Source organism: Colius striatus, chromosome 17 (assembly GCF_028858725.1).
Source record: "Colius striatus isolate bColStr4 chromosome 17, bColStr4.1.hap1, whole genome shotgun sequence".
Classification (NCBI taxonomy): Eukaryota; Metazoa; Chordata; class Aves; order Coliiformes; family Coliidae; genus Colius; species Colius striatus.
In genome coordinates, this window is record NC_084775.1 from 9,623,835 (window position 1) to 9,645,623 (window position 21,789).

Here is a 21,789-nt window from a genome sequence, read left to right on the forward strand (position 1 = left end):
TGCAGAACAAGAAGACAGATGGTCATATCCTTTGAAGATAAGTTAGTCAAAAAGAAAAATACCCAAAACCAAAGAACAACACCCCAAACAAAAAAAAATCCACCCATCAAATACAAAACAAGTTTGACTATCACTAACTTCATGCATCGCTTATCTGAAGAACCAGTAGCTCAGAAGTCAAAGAAAAGGGGGAAAACAAACCACCATCACAAAAAAAACCCCACCCCATAAAGAGAAAAAACTCAGGCTTTACTAACTTGTAGTGTATTTGGAGGCCCCCTCCCTGCACATTGCTGTACTAGTTTGATGCAGTATGCTGAACAGCCTCCCTGGTCAGGCCACCAACAGAAAATGCCAGAGACTTGACAGGACTTTGACAAATGAAGCTTAATGACAAATGGAGAAAAACACCAGAACAACGCTGAATCTGGTTTCCTTCTGTCTTCCCCAGTTTGCCTACACAACTGATAGAGCCACAGTCCTTTCAAAGTTGCTAGCACTAATTAGATCTGCATAGCTAGAATGGAATACATTGAGGTTAAAAAAAACCCTTACCCTCTGAACCCACAAGTACATATCCACAGGAACTTCAACTTAAATATGTATTTATCATTGTGCTCTGAAGTCCAATACATCTAATTTTCAATTTAACCTCTCTTCTTTCATGCTTTGTAGAAGTTGTACAAAATCATTTATGCAGAGATTTAATATTTATAAAGAACTGAAGCAATTGTAAGAGCCAAGCATTTCAAAGGGACAGCAATCAATGCACAGCCTTCACACCCTGCCCAACAGGAGAGATACAGGCAGAAACCATCAAGTGCACATTAGGAAACATTCTGTGATTCACATTCCTGGCAAAGCACGGGAAGGCATAGCTGCAGAGAGGGGAACACAGGCCAGACTCCTCCAGGAATATAAACTGGAAATATAACCCCTCTGACTGCAAGCTGGATCACAGAGCTCAACTCCAATACTTGCCGACTTCACCGGAGCAGCTCGTAAGGCAAAGCAATTCACAGAGGGAGGAGAAGGTAGCAGTTACAGAGCTGAGGTGGGGAAATACATCATTCAAAGCCCAGAATCAGAATGGAGACCTGGCTGTGCGCTGCTTCCCTGGGGCTCCATCTCAATGTTCTTATCTGTGCTGTGCTGCACTTCCCAAGTAGCATTGCTCACTGAAGAGGGCATAGTTCAGTGCACTTTAGGGTGATAGATCTAATCCCCCTACATTTTTGTTTTCAAAGAGTAAATCAGTGGATCCTTCATCCAGAGATATTTTTCAAGCACAGACAAAAATCTCTACACATTTGTAGGCTGCAATCAGCTCATGTATGCAGTTGCAAAGTCACAACCTTTCCTTTGCTAATCAGCACTGAGTTGAGTAATTCAAAGCAGAAGCTCAGTGTGAAATCCCCATACAAACTTTTTTCCATGTTTACATGAGGTCCAGAGACCGCCATTCCTACTCTTGACTTACCATCACAGAGTATTCACTGGTTTTTTTAAGTCTGAGATGTAGGTTTAATAGCTTTATATTAGGTCTGTTTTGATGTAGTCTTGGAAAGTAAAATTCCTGCTGCTAGCACAAAACAGGTTAGAATGGTTTCCACTATCACTATCCAAGCCTCTCAGCAGTACTGGAGAACCTGACAGTCACAAAATGTCAACTTGTCACTCCTGGGTTTAATAGGAAGATATTATGACTGGTTTTAGACATGAAATAGTAAGGAGCAAAGTACCTTAAACAATCTGCCGAAGGTCATACAAGGATCCATTGATGACCGACGTGCCTCTTGTACCCAACCAAAGCTGCGTAAACAAGAAACCACCCTTCTTCCATCTATGACTGTTAGTATCTGAAGGGGATTTTTACATGGTATAAATCAGGGTGAGACGTTTCTTTCCAGTGGAAAGACCCAAAAACCACAACTACACAAAATATCAACTTTACTTAGAGCTATTATTCTACGCACACACTTACAGTAGTAAGACACAGTAAATCTATGCAGTGGAAAAAACCTAATTGATTAAGACAACAATCAGCACATGGCATACAGAGCACTTGCTCCTTCTAGAGATAAAACCATTTCAACTTGGCAAACAAAATGCCAGAATTCCAGTCCTATAGAATTATCTATTATATATTAAGCTTCTAAAGAATTACTGAAGCTTTCTTAATTTCTTTGCATCAGACAAAATTTTCATCTGCCTTTTCATTCCTTCTCCTTTATACACAACTTTAAGCAACTTTTCTGTGCTAACATCCCTGGAGAACTATAAATTCTCAGTGAATGTCCAACAAAAAATGGAACAAGTAAAATGTGAGATTTCAAATGCAAATTGTAAGTAATAACACGTAACACTTTCTTCCCCCCCTTGTTTGGATTTACATTGAGTTTCTATTCATTCTGTTTTCTGAAGGTTTTACTGCACCAAGGAGGCTTGTAATGTAATATGTGACAGCAAGCATAAGTTAATGAAAGACAGTAAGTTTTCACAGTACACATGCAAATACAAAATACTCTGCAAGTGTAACTAACATGGGCTTCTCTCTTCAAGGAGAGTGAGCTTTTACAAAAGGGTCTGAAAGCATGCCTCAGCTTGGCTCTCAACCCACCATGTATTGGTTTTAGGAGCTTGAACCCATTTTAATACTCAAATACAGCTCACAAGAAACAATAGGTAAGGGTAAGCAAACAACACACGCTGCCAAACACCCTACAAACTGATTAGTTTCTTGCTAATACAAAATACAACTTCTAAATGCCTGTGTCTGGCATGTGTGGACAACTAGTATCAGCTTCCTTTTTAAATAGTCTCAGCTACTTCAGAAACCTGCATGAGCAGATAGACTGGAACTGGTTATTTCTTTAGTCATACACGTGAACATGTATATGAATGTGTAACAACAAGCAAATCTGATTAGATCTCTTGTAATACGTACTGGAAGGAATAGCTACCTATGCACCATAACAGGCTATAAGGAAAAAAGTAAGTAGAAGTGATACACCCACTTTGTCTTACAAACTGCCCACCTCAAAAGCTGCCTGTCTCAGGGCAGCACGTGGCAGCTCCCAAGGGTCTGGCAGAGCAGTGTTACAGCTGGCGGGTAGCACACACATAGCCCAGAGCTTTACTGAAGCTTTGCAGATAAGAGATAAGCAATACTTTATATTTCAGTCAGATGTAGATTATGAGCCAGGGAAAAGCAAGCTTAAAAGGTGAATGGTTTCTCTTGGCATTAGCTGAAATCTCTGTATAGTCTCCAAAGAAAGCCGACAGCGAGGTCAAGCTACAGTATGGGAATTCTATAGTCAAGAAAAAACCCTGGTTTTTAAGCTTTGAGTCAAAAAAATTCGATGTGGATGACCACTTATTGAAAGGGTCATCATCCAGCAGAGAGAAAATTGCTAGAGCAACAAAGAGCCCAGAAGTATTCCTGAGTTTATAGAAACCACAGAGTAGGGCAAATTCTAAATCTGTCTCCTCCTAGTATTAATCTAGTTTGCCTGCAAGGATCAATTTATCCAGTAGAAACCGCATTGTGATGGTGCAGTCAAGTTCCCTCTTCTCTGAAATCTGAGCTCAAATCATAAAACAAAACTATTGTTTTATGGCTGCACACTGACATTTAAATATTTCTCCAGCACTGCACTGTCAAGCAAGGCAGGCAGATGTGTGCTCTCACCCCAAGCTTACTTCTTTCAGTTTTCCTCAGCAGAGTAACTTTATCTTTTACTGTACTCCCGGTGAAAGCTCTGTGCTTTTTTCTCTGGATGTTTACAGAGTCAGAGCTGAGGAAGAATATTTACATATTTCCCACTAACTTCCACCCTCTCGGAGAGCAGTTTGCAATACACCCTGTCTAACGACAACTGTGCCCATTAGGCACTGCTTGCACCTGCACTGACAGTGAAAGAATTATTCTAACACAGCACTAACGTTGCCCAGATACTGCTGTACCAAGAACACTGAAGCCAAACTTGAATAGCTTCCTCCATGGGTCCTGTAGCAAGACTTTCCATGCATTAAACGACTCACTGTGAAACAAAGCTAGCTCACCCGGTCATAGAACATCCCTCTGCAGCACAAATAAAACACTTCTCTACCTAAAGACAGCTATCCCTCCCCTACAAGTCCTACCTCCTGCAGCTGCTTCCCGTTCTGATATTCCTTCTTAAAGCATCAAGTTATATTCTTCTTCTTCTCACTTGCTCACATTGGTACTCCCAAAGCAATTAATTTGGCTTGCTAATTACTGCAATCAGGAGAGATGGGGAACATGAAGCACGGATTAAAAAATTGCTCAGGCTGGGTTATTTCTTAGCACTTCATCCTTTGATATATCCATGTGGTAAGCTCAACACTGAACACCACTTGACTCAACCTCAGTTTGGAGCAGGGAGAAATTAATTGCAATCTAATAGGATTCAAATTGGTACAAGGGATCCCATCATTATGGGACAAGAAAGAGTAAAACCGCAGTACATTAGACAGCTAGCAAAGGGCTTCGGTCAATGCAGTGGAACCGGCAACACCATCGCTGAGACATGATGAATTGATACCTCAATAATTGTAATTTATTAGTCAGTGGTGCTGAGCTAGCATATGAACCAGGTGGGAAGGGACTAAACCTACACAGTGTTTGCAGAAGCAACGACACTCCCTTTGCAAGGTCTAACTTGAAATAATTTCACACTGATGTGAAGATGTGTCACTGCTTAATTCAAGCAGCAGTTATGTGTACTGGAGGATGAAAGTGTAAATCAGCAGCAGACTGGGAAACAGAAGGCTCCCGGTATCAAATGTCAGTGGAGTTGGTCCCTCGCTGTGCAGCCTTTGACAAGTCATTTGACCTCCTGATGCTTCAATCCAGGCAGCTACAGCATCGGGTTAGAAGCAAGGGTCCCATCAAAAGCCACGTTCACCCTCTGTTTAGATCTTCAGAAAACTGCAGCCTCTACCACACTGTATTTGTTGAGAGCATTGGATGTTTAAAGTCATGTGAGACAAACAGGCTTGATGTAATGAATTATGGTTAAGCTGCAAGAGTAAACTTGACAGACATGCACGCGAATACGCATTCACACAAAGCCCAACCGTCCCACTTACACGTGAGCAGCTGCAAGGGAACATCTACAAAGCAAAATGAAGGTTCAGTTGTAGCATGGATGAATGCACCTGCAACAATTTCCTTCCAGGTAGCACACAGACAGGGCAGTAGAGCTCAAGGCAGCAAGGTTAACAAGCCTGGATCCCTGTGGGCTTACATTTCTGTTCCTCCTCTCTGATGAAGCCTATGCCACTGAATATTTGTAATTTGTTGCTAAATTAAGCAATCATTCACATGGCTAGTAATGCCAGACTCCCCTTGATTTTGCTGGGCAGGCAGAATTTTAGGAATTTGGAATATTCTCCAGTTAGTTTCAGAAAATAGAATGTAACCCATCAACACTGGAGGTGCCAGCACAACTCACTGGCAGCTGCCATTGCCCTCCTGTCTTCTGTTAAGGAAAATCCTTTGGATGCCAAACCCCTAGACGACACATCTACCACCCTCACACGGACCTTAACAACTCCTTTTGCCTCTTCCCACCTGAGATCAGTGAGGGAAAAGCAAAGGTCTGCTAGGCCATCACTCCAGGGAGGATCAGAAGATCACACTGGCGGTGAAAGTCTGTGCTTCTGAGCTAAGAGCAGTACATAAACAAATCCCACTGCCAGGAATAATAAAAGGGATGAATTCAAACTGAATTGCAGAAAATGTTTTTCTTGGCAAGCCAGGGCTTTGACAGCCCATTTTAGCCCACTGCAATCAGCTTTACATACATCTCCTACTCTAACCTGCATAATCAAGTGGGGCTATTTCAGAATAATAGATACCTGAGTCCTTTCTCAAGCATACATAAGTAGATCTATTTCTTGCTAAAGCTTCCCAAGAAGCCAGTTACTAAAGACAGAAAACCACAAAATGATATACTCCGTATTTCTAACCAGCTCTTCACCCTGGAAGACCTTTGGAGGGTTTATAATCAAGAAAAAGAAAATGCTTAGGCTAGAAAACTGGCCCAGCAAGTTTGTTATCAAGATCTTTCCCTGGGTTTGTACTGTTGAAACACCCTCAGTATTCACACCTAGTTCTCAATCATGAGATGATGATTAATACCAGCATTAGATCATCCTCAGCAATTGCTAGAGCTTTCTGCAAGGTTCTTGATGGACTGAATTACTGAACCATGCACAGCACCTCTAAGTAGGATCTTGGAAACTGAAGCTGGCATCTCTCTTGGGCACCTGATGTAGCACATTCACATGGCATGACGCAGAAAGATGGATGGAGTGTCTTTTCTCAGGTCCTCTCTCTGAACTGGTTTGTCATGCTTTGGGTCAGCTCTGAGCTGAGCAGTACTGTCTCCAAATCTGAACAAGTCTCCATACGATGTTCCACAACTTCAGGACAGACCCTCAAAACTCACTTGTAAGACCAAGACTCCTACAGTAATGACCTTCTCCCTTCCTTCTTTATGTTGAAAAAACAGCCTTGTGTTTTCCTGTACAGGAACAAAATAATCACCATGTCCCCTACTAATGTTCTTCTGTATATTGAAAGTATTTTTAAAAAGGAAGTAAAAAATATTATCTCCATGTTAGAGATAAACAACCAGACAAAGACAGCCAAGTAGTTACCCTACAATTAGTAGTTTGGCCCAACAATTTAGTGGCAGAATTTGGTAGCTTAAATCCTTTAACCTCAACAATTCTACCAATTAGCACTATTGGCAAAAATGCAGTCTCTCTTCCTTTCCCAGAGTTATTTTTTGAGGAGAAGGAAGAAAAGGGTTTTAAAACTACCTGTCTGGTGTCTGGAAACAGGAAACATCCAACTCAGATGCTAACTACTGTCATTCTAGAGATCAAGATTCCTATTCAATTCAGCAATCAAAATATCACAAAGTTAGCTCCTCATGGAGTTACTACCAGGTAAAAGACAGTATCTGGTAGTGAAAAAGATCACATCAGTTGTTTAATTTGTATTTTAATATTAATAGCTCTGCATTGGAAACAGCTAGTTTTTTTGAAAGGCAGAAGGAAAAGATTGACTTTTACTAATTAAATCCTAATTCTGTCAGAGCAAACACCAAGTCAACAAGTATGTCAATACTTAACCAGGAATTAACTATGGGCTCTCATTTGTGTAGCTGTATTAACAGCCTTTGTTGCATAAAATGACTAAAAAAGCTTTTCAGACTAAGCTGCTTTGGCAGACACACCTTAAGCAATTACAGTATATCTCAGTGGGTCTTTGATCAGCAGGATACACCTGATCAATATAAGTCACATGGTGCTGGATACTGCAAAAAAAAATGGAAATAAGAGTAAACTTATAAGTGAGATTTATGTGTATGCTAAAGTGAGCAAGAAGTACATTGTATCAACAAGTCACTGGGATTTAGTCTCTCAACTAGGAGAATCTTTCTGGTGATAATTTCTTGAAAAGCATCTTTTCTTAATTTGTGTTTACAAGGCTTGAGTAGCAGAGAGCTTACTCTCTTTTTTAAACAAAGCTGTCCCTTACTAGAAGACTTCACAAGCCTGTAAGAGCTCTCACTTCTGCACCCTCCTAATCCTGCTCACATTGGCAGAATAGTTCTGAGGAAGATGCAGCAGCTGTTGTTCCAAACTCCTCAGGACCAAGGTGTGAATGTTCCTCTTCCAGTTAAGGGCTGAGCTACCAAAGTGCAAGCCCCTCCAGAGTCTACACTGCTCATCACTTGACACAATTCACAATTCATTTCTTTTCTATTTCACAACTGAAATAATTTTTCATAAATCAAATTATTCCCTGTGCTCTCAATTTCAATAAACAATAACAACCAGGTATTTGTCAAGTTGTATGTTAACTTATTGAAGTCATCTGCCTTTGGCTTTGCCTTAGGCTTATGCCTATTTGAGGTGACCCAAGGTTGCCAGATAACAATTCAGTTCCTGCTAAATAACACACACACACAAAAAGCCACAAAACATACTACTTTTTTTCTTTCTCTGGGACAATGTAGACTTTATTACATTTGCTATTACACTGTGCCTATAACAATGTTCTCTAACAAGCAGCCCTAAGGTCAAATGTGTCCCTTGATCAATTTACTAGAGGTCCCTGGTGCTGCTGCTGTGGGTAGACTGTCTGGGAAAAAAAAAAAATAATCCCTTTATTCCTTAGCTGCACTGTAAGGAAAAAAAAAAAAGCTGTCACAAAGACATTTTTATTCTCCCTCTGCTCTTGACAAGTTAGGTAAACAGGGAGAGGAGGGAATATCTAGCTGCAAAGGACTGTAAGAGACCAGTATTTATACTGGCATATAAAAACACACTGCTTATTTGCTTATTTACCAAGCTACTCAATGCAGGAGGATGATTCAGAACAAGGCTAAGAGGATTGGAAAGATGTCTTAGTAAAACACCTGCAAAGCTACTTTGCATAAAAGGCACTCTGGGTGTGAGTGTCTTGTGGTCTTCTTTACACAACACTTTAACGATTCAGTGCATTGCTAGGGTCAAAGCACTCTCACAAGCAATAACACTAACTCCAAGATGCTCCTAACAGTGTAGCCATCGCATTAACCTACTCCTGGTTTGTCAGTAAAGCTGTGACTGTTTATCTGGTTTTGCTCAACAGTCCAGTATTGACCATCAAGTAATGACTACTTCCAGAAAAGCAGACTTGATAGCAGTAGACTTGCTACAGAAATAGCTTCCTGCTTGCCCTCGAGCATCAGGGAAGGAGTTAATATCATTGGCCAAAATGGAGGAGTACCACTCATGGCTTCTGTTTCATATGTTGTGATTTATTTTCATCTCTATGTGTGGGTTTTAGTCACACACCAGCAGTGACATTAATGGGAACTGCCCCACTCAGCCCTCAGCTCAGTGAGGCTGCAGGTCTGCCTCCAGCAATTAGCAGACAATTCTTGGGATTCTTTGCTTAGTCCCTATGCACCAATTCCCATCACTTCTGATTAAACATGGTAATTCCTGCAGAGAGCAGCCTCTTTAAAAGACACCACCTCCCCTCAAAAAAAAAATTACCCTTTGCAAGTGACCTATAATGAGTCTAAATAAAGCCTGAGCTGCTCCTTACTCATGCATAACTTCATTGCTTCTGTTCCCTCCACACCCTGACCAGTTGGCATGATTTGCAGAAGGGTTTTGGCATGGACAACTGAAACACCCACATGCTGCCTGAAAGTAAAAAGCCCGATCCCAGAGTCCTTTTCTTTCTAAGAGACAGCTAAATGAGACTTTTATTTTGATAATACAAGTCCCATCTGCACTGCAGGTTTCAACCCACGAAAACTGAACTCCAGCCACGTTCCCAGATTAGGACAGTTATCAAGTCTACAGCACATCACCCCACACGATGGCTAGAGAAGGCTTAAAATCCAGTACAACTCCAAGCTTTACATTTCATACAACCAGAATAAAATTCCCCTTAAATTATCACACTACACCGCTAAAAACCCAGAAGTCACCACACACCATAACTGGCTCACACCTTGGTGTGCTCCAAAATCCCAGACACAAAGACCAAGCATGGGCCACAAGGAACAGCCTCAAGCTTCTTTGAAGTTCATGCATTCTCACTCCAATGCTGTACCCTGGAACAATTTTAATCCATCTTTCTCTTTAAGTAGAGACAGCACCGCCACAGACGATGATGCGACAGTGACAAAGGAGGGCTGAAATTCAGACCCAAATTGTTATTCCCCTCAGCTAGGCAGTTATGCACAAGAAACACTGCTTGTAAACACTTCTTTGTCAAACACTCAATTACAAGCTGCTTTATGAACAAAATGAGCCAGTTGCAAGGGAAGCAAGAGAAGAAATGGGGCAGCAATCTGAAGCAGCACACAGCCGTTACACCAGCACGTCCCCGGGAAGGGTCAGGGCCGCGCTGCAGCCCCGCGCACGGGAGGGCACGGACGCGTGCTGGGAAAACACTCCATACAGCTTTTCAGAATGGCACTCGGGCTGTGTGGGTCTAGACTTTGTTCTCTGCTGTAGGGATTATTTCCTATGTGGTAAGCAAAGAATAACTTCTTTATTTTTATGTTACTGGTTTTGGCAGTGTGCACCTGGAAGAAAAAGAGCTCATGTATTAATGAACAAGGTAAAAAACCCCCCTCAATTCAGGCAGCACTTGTAATATGATTCTCTTCCTTTGTGTCATCCCTATTTACACCTTCATACATTAAAATTGCTCAATTTCAGCCAGCAAAAATAACTGGAAAGGACATTTTGCGTGTGTGTGTGTGTGTGTGTGAAAGCTGCAGGTATACTCCACAGCAGACCTATCTGACCAGCCTAAAGGACCAAAACACTAACTCCAAAATGATATCTGTAACTGACACTACAGCCAATAAATGTCCCATTAAATTATAAAATATTGTCCTATGACCACTCAGAAGTTTTGAGAACCAAGAAAAAGACAACTTTATGAGATCCAGCACCATGTTCCAGGAGGCTGCAATATTACAGCATCTGAGGGCTATTCATCACAGCACTGTCATTCTAGCTGCCCTGGACAGCACCTACTTGATCCATTACCTCGTCCTTGGATTCTTCTAGCAATATTCTTCCAGTGGATAAGGCTTCCCCTGGAAAAGGTTTTTTTCCTTATTTTTACTATTCAGTGGCAATGAGTCAAGCAAGGCTGTAAGGGGAAATGTTACCATGTGCAACGTGAAACCTATTACTAAATCTTCAACTTCCAGTTGCACTGGACCTGCAGCTGAGAGAAGAATCAAGCCTGTGCTCCTTTCCCTGGTGCCAAAACCAAAGCCTTTAACCAGAAGGAAGTGTAATGTGGAAAGAAGGGTGAAGATGTGTTTTTCATTTAAGAAATGTGCACACGTTTTCGTAACTGAGTTTAGACACCAGCATTCAGAATCTAGCAGCTACCCAGATAATACTTTGTAATCTCAACTCCAACCACAAAGAAACAACATTTTAAAAAACCTACCCAAAATAAAAGAGAAAGAGCTCAACTTTCACATATAACAATAAGAGTTGATAGATATAATTCCTGAATTTACCATTGGAAATATCCTACTTACTAGGATTTAAAAAAATTAATTTCCTGGCTCAACTTCAGAAAAACTTTAGAATCAATTTATAGTGCTAAGAGCTGTAAAAACCTACACACAGACAGGCCACATTTCAGTTGCTGAGTTAAAAGTTACGTATCTGACTATGCCTTAGGACTCCTCTCAACCAGTAAGCTTGGAAGAGCTTTAAATCTATCACAAACTCCTACTGGCTTTATTTAATTCTTCAGCTTCTTTCAGACAAAGCGTTAGACGAAATAGCACAGGCTTCATAGACTGATTTCCCCAAATAAATAGCACAATGGCATTCACCTGAACAGCTACTAATAATCTCACTTGAAGGATTAAAGGGAAAAAAATAAATGCTTATTTTACCTAAGAGATGTCTTCAAACCAAAGATGTGCTTACTCAAGCTGTATATATTCTCAACAGCTCACGTAAATCATCCATCAGGCAGAAGTATGAAAATTAGCTATCTTAAGAATCCACACAGAAAAAAAGAGGCCGAGGGATGTGGGTAACACTGCCCCAGGCTGCAGTTTGTGAGGTGAGAGCAACTGAGAGGTGGAAAACAGCATCATCTTTGATACGCTTCCACAAGGAAAGCCAAGTGAGCTGGACCAGCGCCATTAAATGACTTCAGGCAAAGACTGACAATTGCCAAGGCAATCCTGCTACAGCTCCTGGTGCACTGATCTCAGCAGCCTCTTGCAGAACTGGAAATCCATGGCAAGCAGTAAGCAAGGACAAGTTCTGCATGTTGGAAGTAACAGTATGTCATGGAAAAAATACTTATTATTCCTTCACCAGAAGTGACATTGGGATGACATTTTAATGTTTGTTTTAAATCAGCTCAGACTTAGACTGGAGCTGCACAGATGGTTTAGCTGTTATACTGATAAGAATGCTAGGGAAAGAATACTGTCTATATGCATCTACTATGTCTGTTTCACAGGCATAAAAAAATACCTATGATTGTCCCAAAAATTACAGAGATTATCATACGGAACATTCACCTGCTGCCATTCAGAGGTCTTGTATTTTACTGCAGGTATTTGGTGCAAGCCCAAGAACAGGGGCTACAATTATGTAACAGATGCAAACAGCTAAAATATTAGGCAGCTAGTGCTTAAATTATGATGTAATAACCCTGTAGGCACTTCTTGTCAAAATCAGAAAAACAACACGAAGTCCATGGCTGCTTCAGCTGCTTCTAGTTCCTTTCCTGCAGCATCTGCACTACACCCAGGAAAAAAGGGCTTGGCACAGCACACAAGACACCTGCAACATGTCCCATTGCACTGTCACGAAGAGATGTACAAGAAAAACCTCCAGCCAAGGCTCTGAATCTCTTCAAACCGCACACACTACCAGGACTAGCTGGAGACAGAGCACCATTCAAACAGTACTGTGCTTCCTCATTCTTCAATTTGCTAAAACCATGAGATACAACACAAGTGCTTTATTTTAGTGTCTTCTCCAAAAACAAATATACAAATAAACAAAACACAAAGAGGAGAGAAGTAGGAAAATAAAGAGGACTTTGTGCATTGTCATCCATTTAAATTCAACAGAGAAAAAGATAGAAGTGCTTATAACTTCCTGGAAATCACTTCATGTAATTAAATCCCCTTCTCTAAATTACAAACTATTTAGCTCTGCCTTTATAACAATATGTGCTGGTTTTGGCTGGGACAGAGTTAATTTTCCTCACAGTAGTTATGTTTTGGATTTGTGCTGGAAGCAATATTGATAACTCAGGGTTGTCACTGCTGAGCAGTGCTTACACAGAGCAAAGGCCTTTTCTGCTTCTCATCCCGTCTCACCAACGAGGTGCTGAGGATGCACAAGGAGTTGGGGACACACAGCCGGGACAGCTGACCTCAACTGACCCCAGGGATATCCCAGACCCTCTGGCATCATGCTCAGCATAGAAAGCTGGGGGAAGAAGGAAAGGGGGATGTTTGGAGTGGTGTCATTTGTCTCCTGAAGTAACTGTTACGTGTGATGGAATTCTGCTTTCCTGGAGACAGCTGAACACAGAGAAACAATGTTGGCAAGTCAGCTATAACAGCAGAACCCACTGGTTGAAACAACTGAGTAAGTATTTCATTACACCAGTGAAAAAGACAAAGTCACATTCTCATACATATAATGCTTTCAGCAACCAGAACACACTTCACGTCACTCTGTTCAGAAAATACTATTTGCAAGGCAGTAAAATCCAGCACGTGCTTCTGTTCCGTGCTTCAGCATTAGTCTAAAAACAGTTGAATCCTCCCCTCCCAGTTCTAATAAATATGATCTCCAGAATTTATGTTTCTCTACTGTAACTGCAGAGGGTTTTGAAATACATTTTTCCAGCTTAAGCCAGGGCCTTCTCATGTTTTAGTTCCTAGTGGTTTTACAGCATTATTTTGCACTGCTCCTCCTGAAGCTCAGTATGTTACAGGGATCTGTTATGGCAGCTGTGCTGTAGCTCTCAAAAGGTGGCTGCCATCCCATCATGAAGTCACCTGTGCCACAGCTGTAATGCAAACTGTAATTGCCTAAGGTTCATATATCACTTTAAAGAAACACTAACAAACTAAACACGCTGCAAAGTTCTCCCTCTGTTGCAGGGAGAACTCTGCAGCCACTTCAAGCATCAAAGTGAATTCTTGGATAAATTTAGCAAAAACAACAGCACTTCTTTGTAATAGCAGGGTTTCATTTGGGAAATAAACATCCACTATTTATTTACAGAGGATTTTTTCTCCTCCTGCCACTGCTGTGCTCTGCCCACCGCTTCCCCTCTGCTTTGATGCAGAAAACAGCATACCAAGTGCCTAACCAGGACTGAAAGCAGATTTTTAAATTAGTTCCTGACAGTGCAAACAGATTGGTATTGATTGAAATGAGGCTGATTTTAGGCCTTGGATTAGCAAACCTAATGACTAAATACTGTATTGCCCATTTCAGTTCTTTGCCCTGTTACTCCCCAGCGGTTTCCCAGGCAGCTGTGCAGCCTCTGCACTTGCTGATTAGCGTGAGAGAGCAAGGCGAGGCCATCTGTGCCTGTGCCGGGCGGCCCTGCTCAGCCGGAAACAAGGACCTCCTCCGAAATCCCCCGCGGGACAAGGCTCCCGCCACAACCACCTCATTACAAGGTCTGAAGCCATCCAGACTGTTCAGAAGCCTAAAAGTGAGCTCTTTGCTGAATCAGAGCTCCTGACCTCGCCGGAGCGGCCTCCACCGCCAGCCTTGGCTCGGGCTGAAGGGAATCAAAGCACCACCCGAAGCGACCTCCCCGACAGCCTGGCTGGAGTCAGCAGCAGAGAGCCTTCCCACAGATAACACGCACTGTGTAACAGCAATCATAAATGCCTACTTAAAACTAATTGGTACAGGGCTTTCATGTCCAAATTGTAAATTCCTGTCCTTACAAAGGTAGAAATGGATCCTGCTTTTAAGCAATACATGAAGCAAGTTTTCCTGATTAAAAGAAAACTGGTTTGGGTTTATTTTCCCCTTTTGCTTTGTTGTTTAGTTTCAAAGAACACTTAAATAACAATATCTGCTAACAAAAAGGGTAACATCAATTAGAAACAAAAAGAAAAGGGTTTGTATAATTTCAGCGTTCAAAAGCAGTGGAATGCAAACACCAAGGCAGCACAGAGCAAACCAAACCAATCCCCCAAACCCACATGAAAGGTGACCCTTCTTTTTCTTTTTTTTGTAAGCTGGCTGCCTAGAATTCATTTACTTTTAATAGCCTGAGATACTGAAGGTAACAGGATAAGTTATTATTATATTTAGACGCTCTTAGACACGATTCAGCTTCCAAACACTACATTACTAAGACATGGAAAGGCAGTCATATCCATACCTGTCCTCTGGCCTATAGGCAAAGCCTCCAAAGGTTATTTTTTTGGGCTCAGTCTCCTACGTGGCTGCTGAAGCTCAGGTAAGAAAGGTACCTTTCAGCCTCTGAACTCTGCATCACCAAGCAAACACTCTGTCTCCAGCCCACCAGTAGCTTCAAAAGCACATGCAAGTTTTTTATTTACCTTTTATCATTATCTGGAAAAATACAAATGAATATCAAGCAAGCAGCTTTTCCACACAAGGTATTTCATTAGGCAGATGAGTTCCTAGACAGCTTCCCTCTACCTTGGGAAAAGCCCCGTAGCCTTTCAGTACCACCACCACCACACATAAAATGGGGCCAAGGGTATCTAACTGGTTTGAACTCAACCTATCATTTTTCACCTAGACATCACAAGAAACAATGTGCCTCCTGGATGGAAAATGACTTAGTGTCTCACCTTTCACTCAGATCAGCAGTAGCCCAGGGCAGCATTGGGGGGGGGGGGGGGGGGGGGGGGGGGTTAAATTTATCAATGAATGTTGGATAATGAGCTGGTGAGCATCACAGAAAAATCACATGAATAGGTAATCAAACATGTTAATGTAATTTAGCAGTTCCAGGCCAGCAAGAGCCACAGCAACAATATACATTAATCACCAATAACACTCAGCAGTATGACGAAGGCTGGGGAGTGAATGAACTGCAGGAACTAACTCTGCTTTCCCTCCCTCCAGGAAGCTCTGCTGAAGTCACAGAGATGTCACACCTCCAGAGCAGCATGACAGCGTTAGCTTTGTTGCCCTTCCCTCCCATGCTCCAAACCCAGCACACTATTTATGAGCTCTAAATACATGCTACACCTCCCTGTTCTCCTCAGCTTCTTTGAGACTCTTCCTCATCTTGGGTGATTTAAACAGTGGGTGAGAAAGGAAGGAGGAGGTGTAAGACACTCATCTTCGTGACAAATGACTATTCACAGAACAGAGTGTTATTACAGCCGCATTTAACATCTAAACATATTCAATACATGGTGATGCTCCCAAGCTGACTAACCACAGAGCTTGAGGTTAAGCTAACTCGAAACATCAGCACCTCTTTCCTATTGGTCCCAACTCTTTTCAGAAGGAGGCCAGCCCATTTTTAGCCTATGCACTGTTCTATATTCAGGATGACCCCAGGCTGCTCAGACATTCAGAAGAATAAGCAACTACAAAAATGAATCTAGAAAAGAGGAAAAAACAGCTCAGCTAATGAAAGACAGACTCAAAGGGTGAAAACTAGAAGAATGGCTTAGGACAACACAAGGAAGCTTAACTGGAACTAAGTTTCATCTTCTATCTACTTCTTCCTTTAAGGAGGCCATCAGCTCCTTTCCCCCATCAACACTATCTGCAGCTGTGGTGGGTGTTCCCTTCCACAAACCACTGGGACCCGGCTTTTAGAAAAGGCAATGACTCAATTGTCAACACATGCTCTCATATTCGAGGCTACTACATGAATTCAAAGGGGCAAACTATACCCCAGGCAACTCAGGCCACAGTAAAACACATCACAGCTCTACACGCTCTCATTCCTTGACATACTCCTGATGACTGTGAGAGATTTTGGAGATTTCCATTGTACAGCAGGAGTTTCAAGTCAGCACCTTTCCCTGTACGTATGCATTGAGAACATCCTCAATTCTTGACAAATCTTTGGTCAAAGGACCTATGACTATTTGAAATGTCCCCATAGATAATTGTGTTTGAATGTTTTTTTATACAGGTGGAGTAATAGGCTGGAAAGGACAGTTGGCTATTGAAACCCTCTCCCCATATCCTGAGGTACAGAACCACCATATATTCCAGAGCAAATAGTAATCTGGATGCTCTGTCAAACGGAGTGAAGTATTAATGTAATTTTCTAAACAAAGCAGACAACCTGACACTCAAATCAGCTTACCACTTTGCACCTCTCTGCAAGGATTAGTAAAATGCCATAATTATAATGCCCAATTTGATTTATTAGAGGAGGCTGCGTAGAAAAGATGACAATTCAGTAGCATTGTGAAGAGAAGGAATGAGAATATAAGAAAAGCTTCAAATTGAACAGCAACATCTCAATATAATTAGCATTAATTACAGTAAGCTTTCCAAATTAGGTATAAACCTATGTTTAATAACCTTGAGATGCAAAAATCACCCCCCTACCCCAAATTCTAGGAAACTTAATATTCCAGCAAATTTGTGTAGACAGCTTGGCAGGAAATGCCAGGATTCTATGTGTGAACTTTGTGGTAATTAAAAAAAAGAGAAGATTTACTGCACTTGTCTATATCATTTGCATAATTAGTTTGAACTAGGAATGGCCTAGTATATCTAGCTTATATTTTGCTGCTACATTCAGACCTGAAAACTTGTCTGCTTTTCACAACTGTATCAGCTAGGATAATAAAAGGTATTTTAAAAAAAAGCCTTTTTCAATAAGAGATGAATTCTGTGTGACTTGTTTAAGGAGGCACAGTGTATTAGAGTCAGTCGTCAGGTTTTATTTTATATTCTTTCTGCAATCTCCTCGCTCTTTTCAGCATTTGTTACTTATAATTACATGGGGAGGGGGGAAGGATTAAGCAATGAATGATGAATTCAGGTTTTCATGAATGGGGCAGCAAAAACCGTATTTAATCAGTGACGGCAGCCAAATACTAACCAGAAGAAACAGATAATGTCCTCTACTTTTGAAGAGATGATCCACAAATAATCTATGTGTTTGGTAAACTAAGGCAGAAGCATGTAAGTAAGAAACTGGAGTTCGGCCAGTGTAACAAAATCTCTTATCGCAAAGGTTTCTGAGGAAGGGTCGTGAAATCCCTAGTGGCCACAACTACCTGAAACTTAGCTTTGAAATTCCTGTAGAAGATACCAGTATTAGCTTTCGTCCTGTGCAGCAGGTCCCAGCTCCAGGAAGAGGGAAGGCAGAGCATGGCCTCACACATCCACAACAGTGCAAACACCTGGAATGCACCAAGCTCTCCACAACATCCTTTTAGAGCTGAGGGAACAACTCCCTAATGCATAAAAAGGTTGTATTTAATGAAGCCAAACTTCTATGTTTGAGAGGTTCTGATGGCAATGGAGACCTCCTGACCCTCTGAGGTGCTTCTTGTTTCCACATTCAAACTGAAACACTCATCTGCATCAACATGAGCTTTTTAAGGTTATTCCAGGGACTAGAGTGGAAAGTGAGCTAGCTTTATACTTTGCAGAGATCACTGGATTGTTGTTTGGGGCCTTTTCACATAAACAACAACAGAAAAAAAAAAAACCCTGACACAACAGCAGCTTTACAAAGACAGAAAAGCTGATAAAGCACACTACCACAATCCTGGTATAAGCAAGCACACAGCAATACCATACAGCACTACTGTTTCTAAACATTTTATACCAAAGCCAGAGACTTCTGGTAAAATACACATGTAGTATTTTGTGGGTTTGGATACCAAGAAAAGGACCCTAAATGTTCAAATTGTCATCAAACCTAAAACATGCACCTATTCACCAGTAATAAAAAGTCATTTCAATTTGCAAAGAGTGGATATTTGCTTACAAACTCATTGCACCTGTAACCAGAAGAAGTGAAACACTAGCACTCAGCTACTAACAAAAACAAACAAGAAGCTACATATACACCGACAAGTCTAAACATAAAACTTTTGTGTCAATTTGGGGAGTCAAAAGAAAACAAACCTGGCAAATATTTTACTAGGAGTTCATGGTTAAGTGATTTGCTACTTAAATGTTTGCAAGCAGAAAGTACTTACATCTTCACATAAGTTTATTTTTACTGAACTATCCCAAATATTTTTTTTTCAAATCAAAAGGAAGAAAACAAATGTCTGTGAATTCATGAATGAGAACAAGTAGCCACCAGGAGAGTGAAGCCTGAAGCAGAGTATTCAAATTTCTAATGTAAAATACGATGAGCTCTTCTGAACAAATATTTTACAACACAACCTCAAAAGATTGTGCATGGTGCTGAAGTTAAGCAGAAGATTACATCAGATAACCTTAATGTTCTTTTCAAATCTTAAAATATTGGAAGTCTGCAAAAACACTTGCAGTAACTGGACAAATCAGTCTTCTGTTGTCTGCTGCACACACAGAACTAGTTTCACAGAACAGAAGGTGTAGTTAGGTTAAACAACTCTTTATCTGCACCAAAAAGACTAAAAAGTAGTTTTTCATCCTAGTGTACTACTTAGTTGTGAATAAATGCTGGAAGGTCAAGTACAGTGGTCTTCCCACTGTCTGCCATTTGGCACCGTGTTAACGGACAACTGGGAAAGTGTTTGTTCAGAGATATAGGCTGCTGTGCCATGTGGATTTCAAACTGATGAATGAGCACCGAGTCACCAACAGATCTCCCTGCCGAGCAGCAGTTAAGTGATAAATAACCTGCCAGCCATACTGCCTCTTCTTTATCACCTCCCTGGCTCTATACGTACTGTGGTTCAGATGAGAGTCTCCACAATCATCCCCTCCAGCATGACAACTCTTAATTCATTAATATTCTACCACATTTTAGAAGAGCACAGAGGAAAGACTCCCCAGAGTACAACTTCTCCAAACTGACTTTCCACTTCAAAAATACTTGAATATTCTCTCAACATACATTTGGGACACATGAACTTGATTTATGAGATTAATGTTTGCAACTTCCAGGTGCACACTAAGAAGCACTTTTTACCCAAAGAAGGCTGTGATCCAATAGATGATTTCTATTTGTGTCTAAGACTGTAAGAGCCACACGCCAATGGAGTTAATTACCACTCTGTCTCCAGGGTTCAAGATAAAGGGAGCTCTGCTCCTTCTTTCCTGTGTTACCCAGCGCACCTAGTCTTCCATTTTAGTTTACGAAACGTGCCCACAACAAAGGATTTGTGCACTTGTCCAGAAGTCTTACAAGACATATTGGTTTTCACCAGCACAAGTTACCAGAGAAGCCATTTATATGACAACCCCAACCTAGCAGCAGGACAGCATTTACAGCAGCCAATGCCACGATACAGTCACTTCAGAAGAGGAACAACTTCCCTACCTGTTTTGATAGCTTCAAGGGGAGTTTCTTCTTCATCCGTTCTTTGCCTCTTTCTGCCTCTCTCTCAGAGCTCCCAGCATCATTGTTATGGCCATTTTCACTCGGCTCAGCAGACACACAGTTTTCAGATTCTCTAGGTTTCTTTCCTGGATGCCTCTCCCATTTCTCCTTCCTCTCCTGAGGCTTTAGCGACATGTCCTTCTGTAAAGGAAGAAAAGAAACAGTAAGTTCTTTAAGTTCTTTGAGACTACTTTTAAGCATTAAGCTGTATAAATATTGAATAAAAACACAAACAAGACAGCATGTTCTTTCCAGAGATGACTTAAGATGAATAATTAGGCACGCACAATGCAAACAGTAATTTTAGATTAGATTAGGATGAATACTCTCCGGGCTATGTGTTTGATTAATTTCAGAGATGCTGGAACTGGTTATGAAAATGAGTTTGCTTCACATTAATTCAGGAACCATACGTCAATAGCAAACAGATAAATCAGCATTCTGAAGGAAAGCTTTTAACTGTTCAACTGAAACAGAGGTGGTTTTTATTTTGTTCTGTTCCTGATCTCAGAAAGCAACACATCAGACTCCCCCTTGGGTCTGACACTCTCTGATTCACAGCAGCAGTTCTACGGAGAAATGCACTTCTAAAGGCTACCATGCATTCAACAAGCAAGCCAAGATCAATGGGATCTAAACACATAACAGAGATTGAACACTTCTAAGTGTTAAGTGTCTGCCCTGCATCAGGACTAGAACACAGAATCTAAGCACAGTTTAAAAGCGGGTATGTCATGTCATAATGATTAACGTAGGATGTGAGATCAGAGCAGGGAATTACTGCTGCTATCCCTGGCATCTTTGAGGACTGAAAGCTGAACTCTCTGTGACATCAACCTTTCCCCCTACACACACACCACACAGAAAAAGAGTTTAAGAAACAATATGACAAATCACTATGATATTAGTTCACTACAGCTAGATCATTTTTTTCCCCAATGCCTTTTATTAACTGCTCAAAGGTAAAAACTACAATCTGTTTGGAATGTTTTTCTGCAAGGTGAATATATCAGATTAGGAGATACCTTGAAAGCACTGTTTACCATGCCAGAATTTGCCAACTTCAGCCACTGAATTTCCTTCTACATGCCTTGCTTCTGACTCAAGCAATTACATCACGGATATTTGTACCCTGTGTGTATGGAGCTCGCAACACAACTCCCTGGTATCAAGGCATACGCTTTCAGTACTGCAAAGCAGCTCATGAAAATCATTAGCTTTCTAGTCTCTCAAAAACTGAAACCCAACACAAAAGAAAATTAGGAATTGGGATGAAATGCCCTGCTGATTGCTCTAGATTACTTCCTCCCCCTCTTGTTTTATTAGTGAACTGACTGCCTCAGAGTGCAATGTGCTGATTCCACTCCAAATCATTCACTGCTTAAACTTGCCCTTCCCTGTGAAGCCAGAGGGTGCACTCACACCTTAGGGTCACAGAGACATTGACATTTGAATCACGATGGTAAAATACATACATCTGTTTCTTATTCCCACCCAGGCTCAAAGGAATTAGCCAGCATCCAATCTCCATACACCTTGCACAGGGTCTTGTGTGGCTAGCAAGCTTCTCTTAAAGCACACATCCATACAGTAAGTTGCAATACTCCCAAAGGCACAAACCCTACCCCAAAATTAAATCAGTAGTGCTGACTCAGAGGCACAGAACACACCAGAACACAGCTCAGCTTGCCAAGTCT

The 21,789-nt window shown here is 41.3% G+C and overlaps 1 protein-coding gene across 18 annotated transcripts in view; it reads right to left on the reverse strand.

Moving 5' to 3' along the window:
• The window catches only part of FBRSL1 (fibrosin like 1), a 524,940-nt gene that overhangs the window by 364,924 nt on the left and 138,227 nt on the right, over positions 1 to 21,789 (reverse strand). For all 18 annotated transcript variants that reach the window (XM_062010073.1, XM_062010071.1, XM_062010068.1 and 15 more), the window contains exon 2: positions 20,033 to 20,233. In XM_062010073.1, the coding sequence (XP_061866057.1) occupies positions 20,033 to 20,233 (201 nt within the window). The remainder of the gene's footprint in view (positions 1 to 20,032; positions 20,234 to 21,789) is intronic.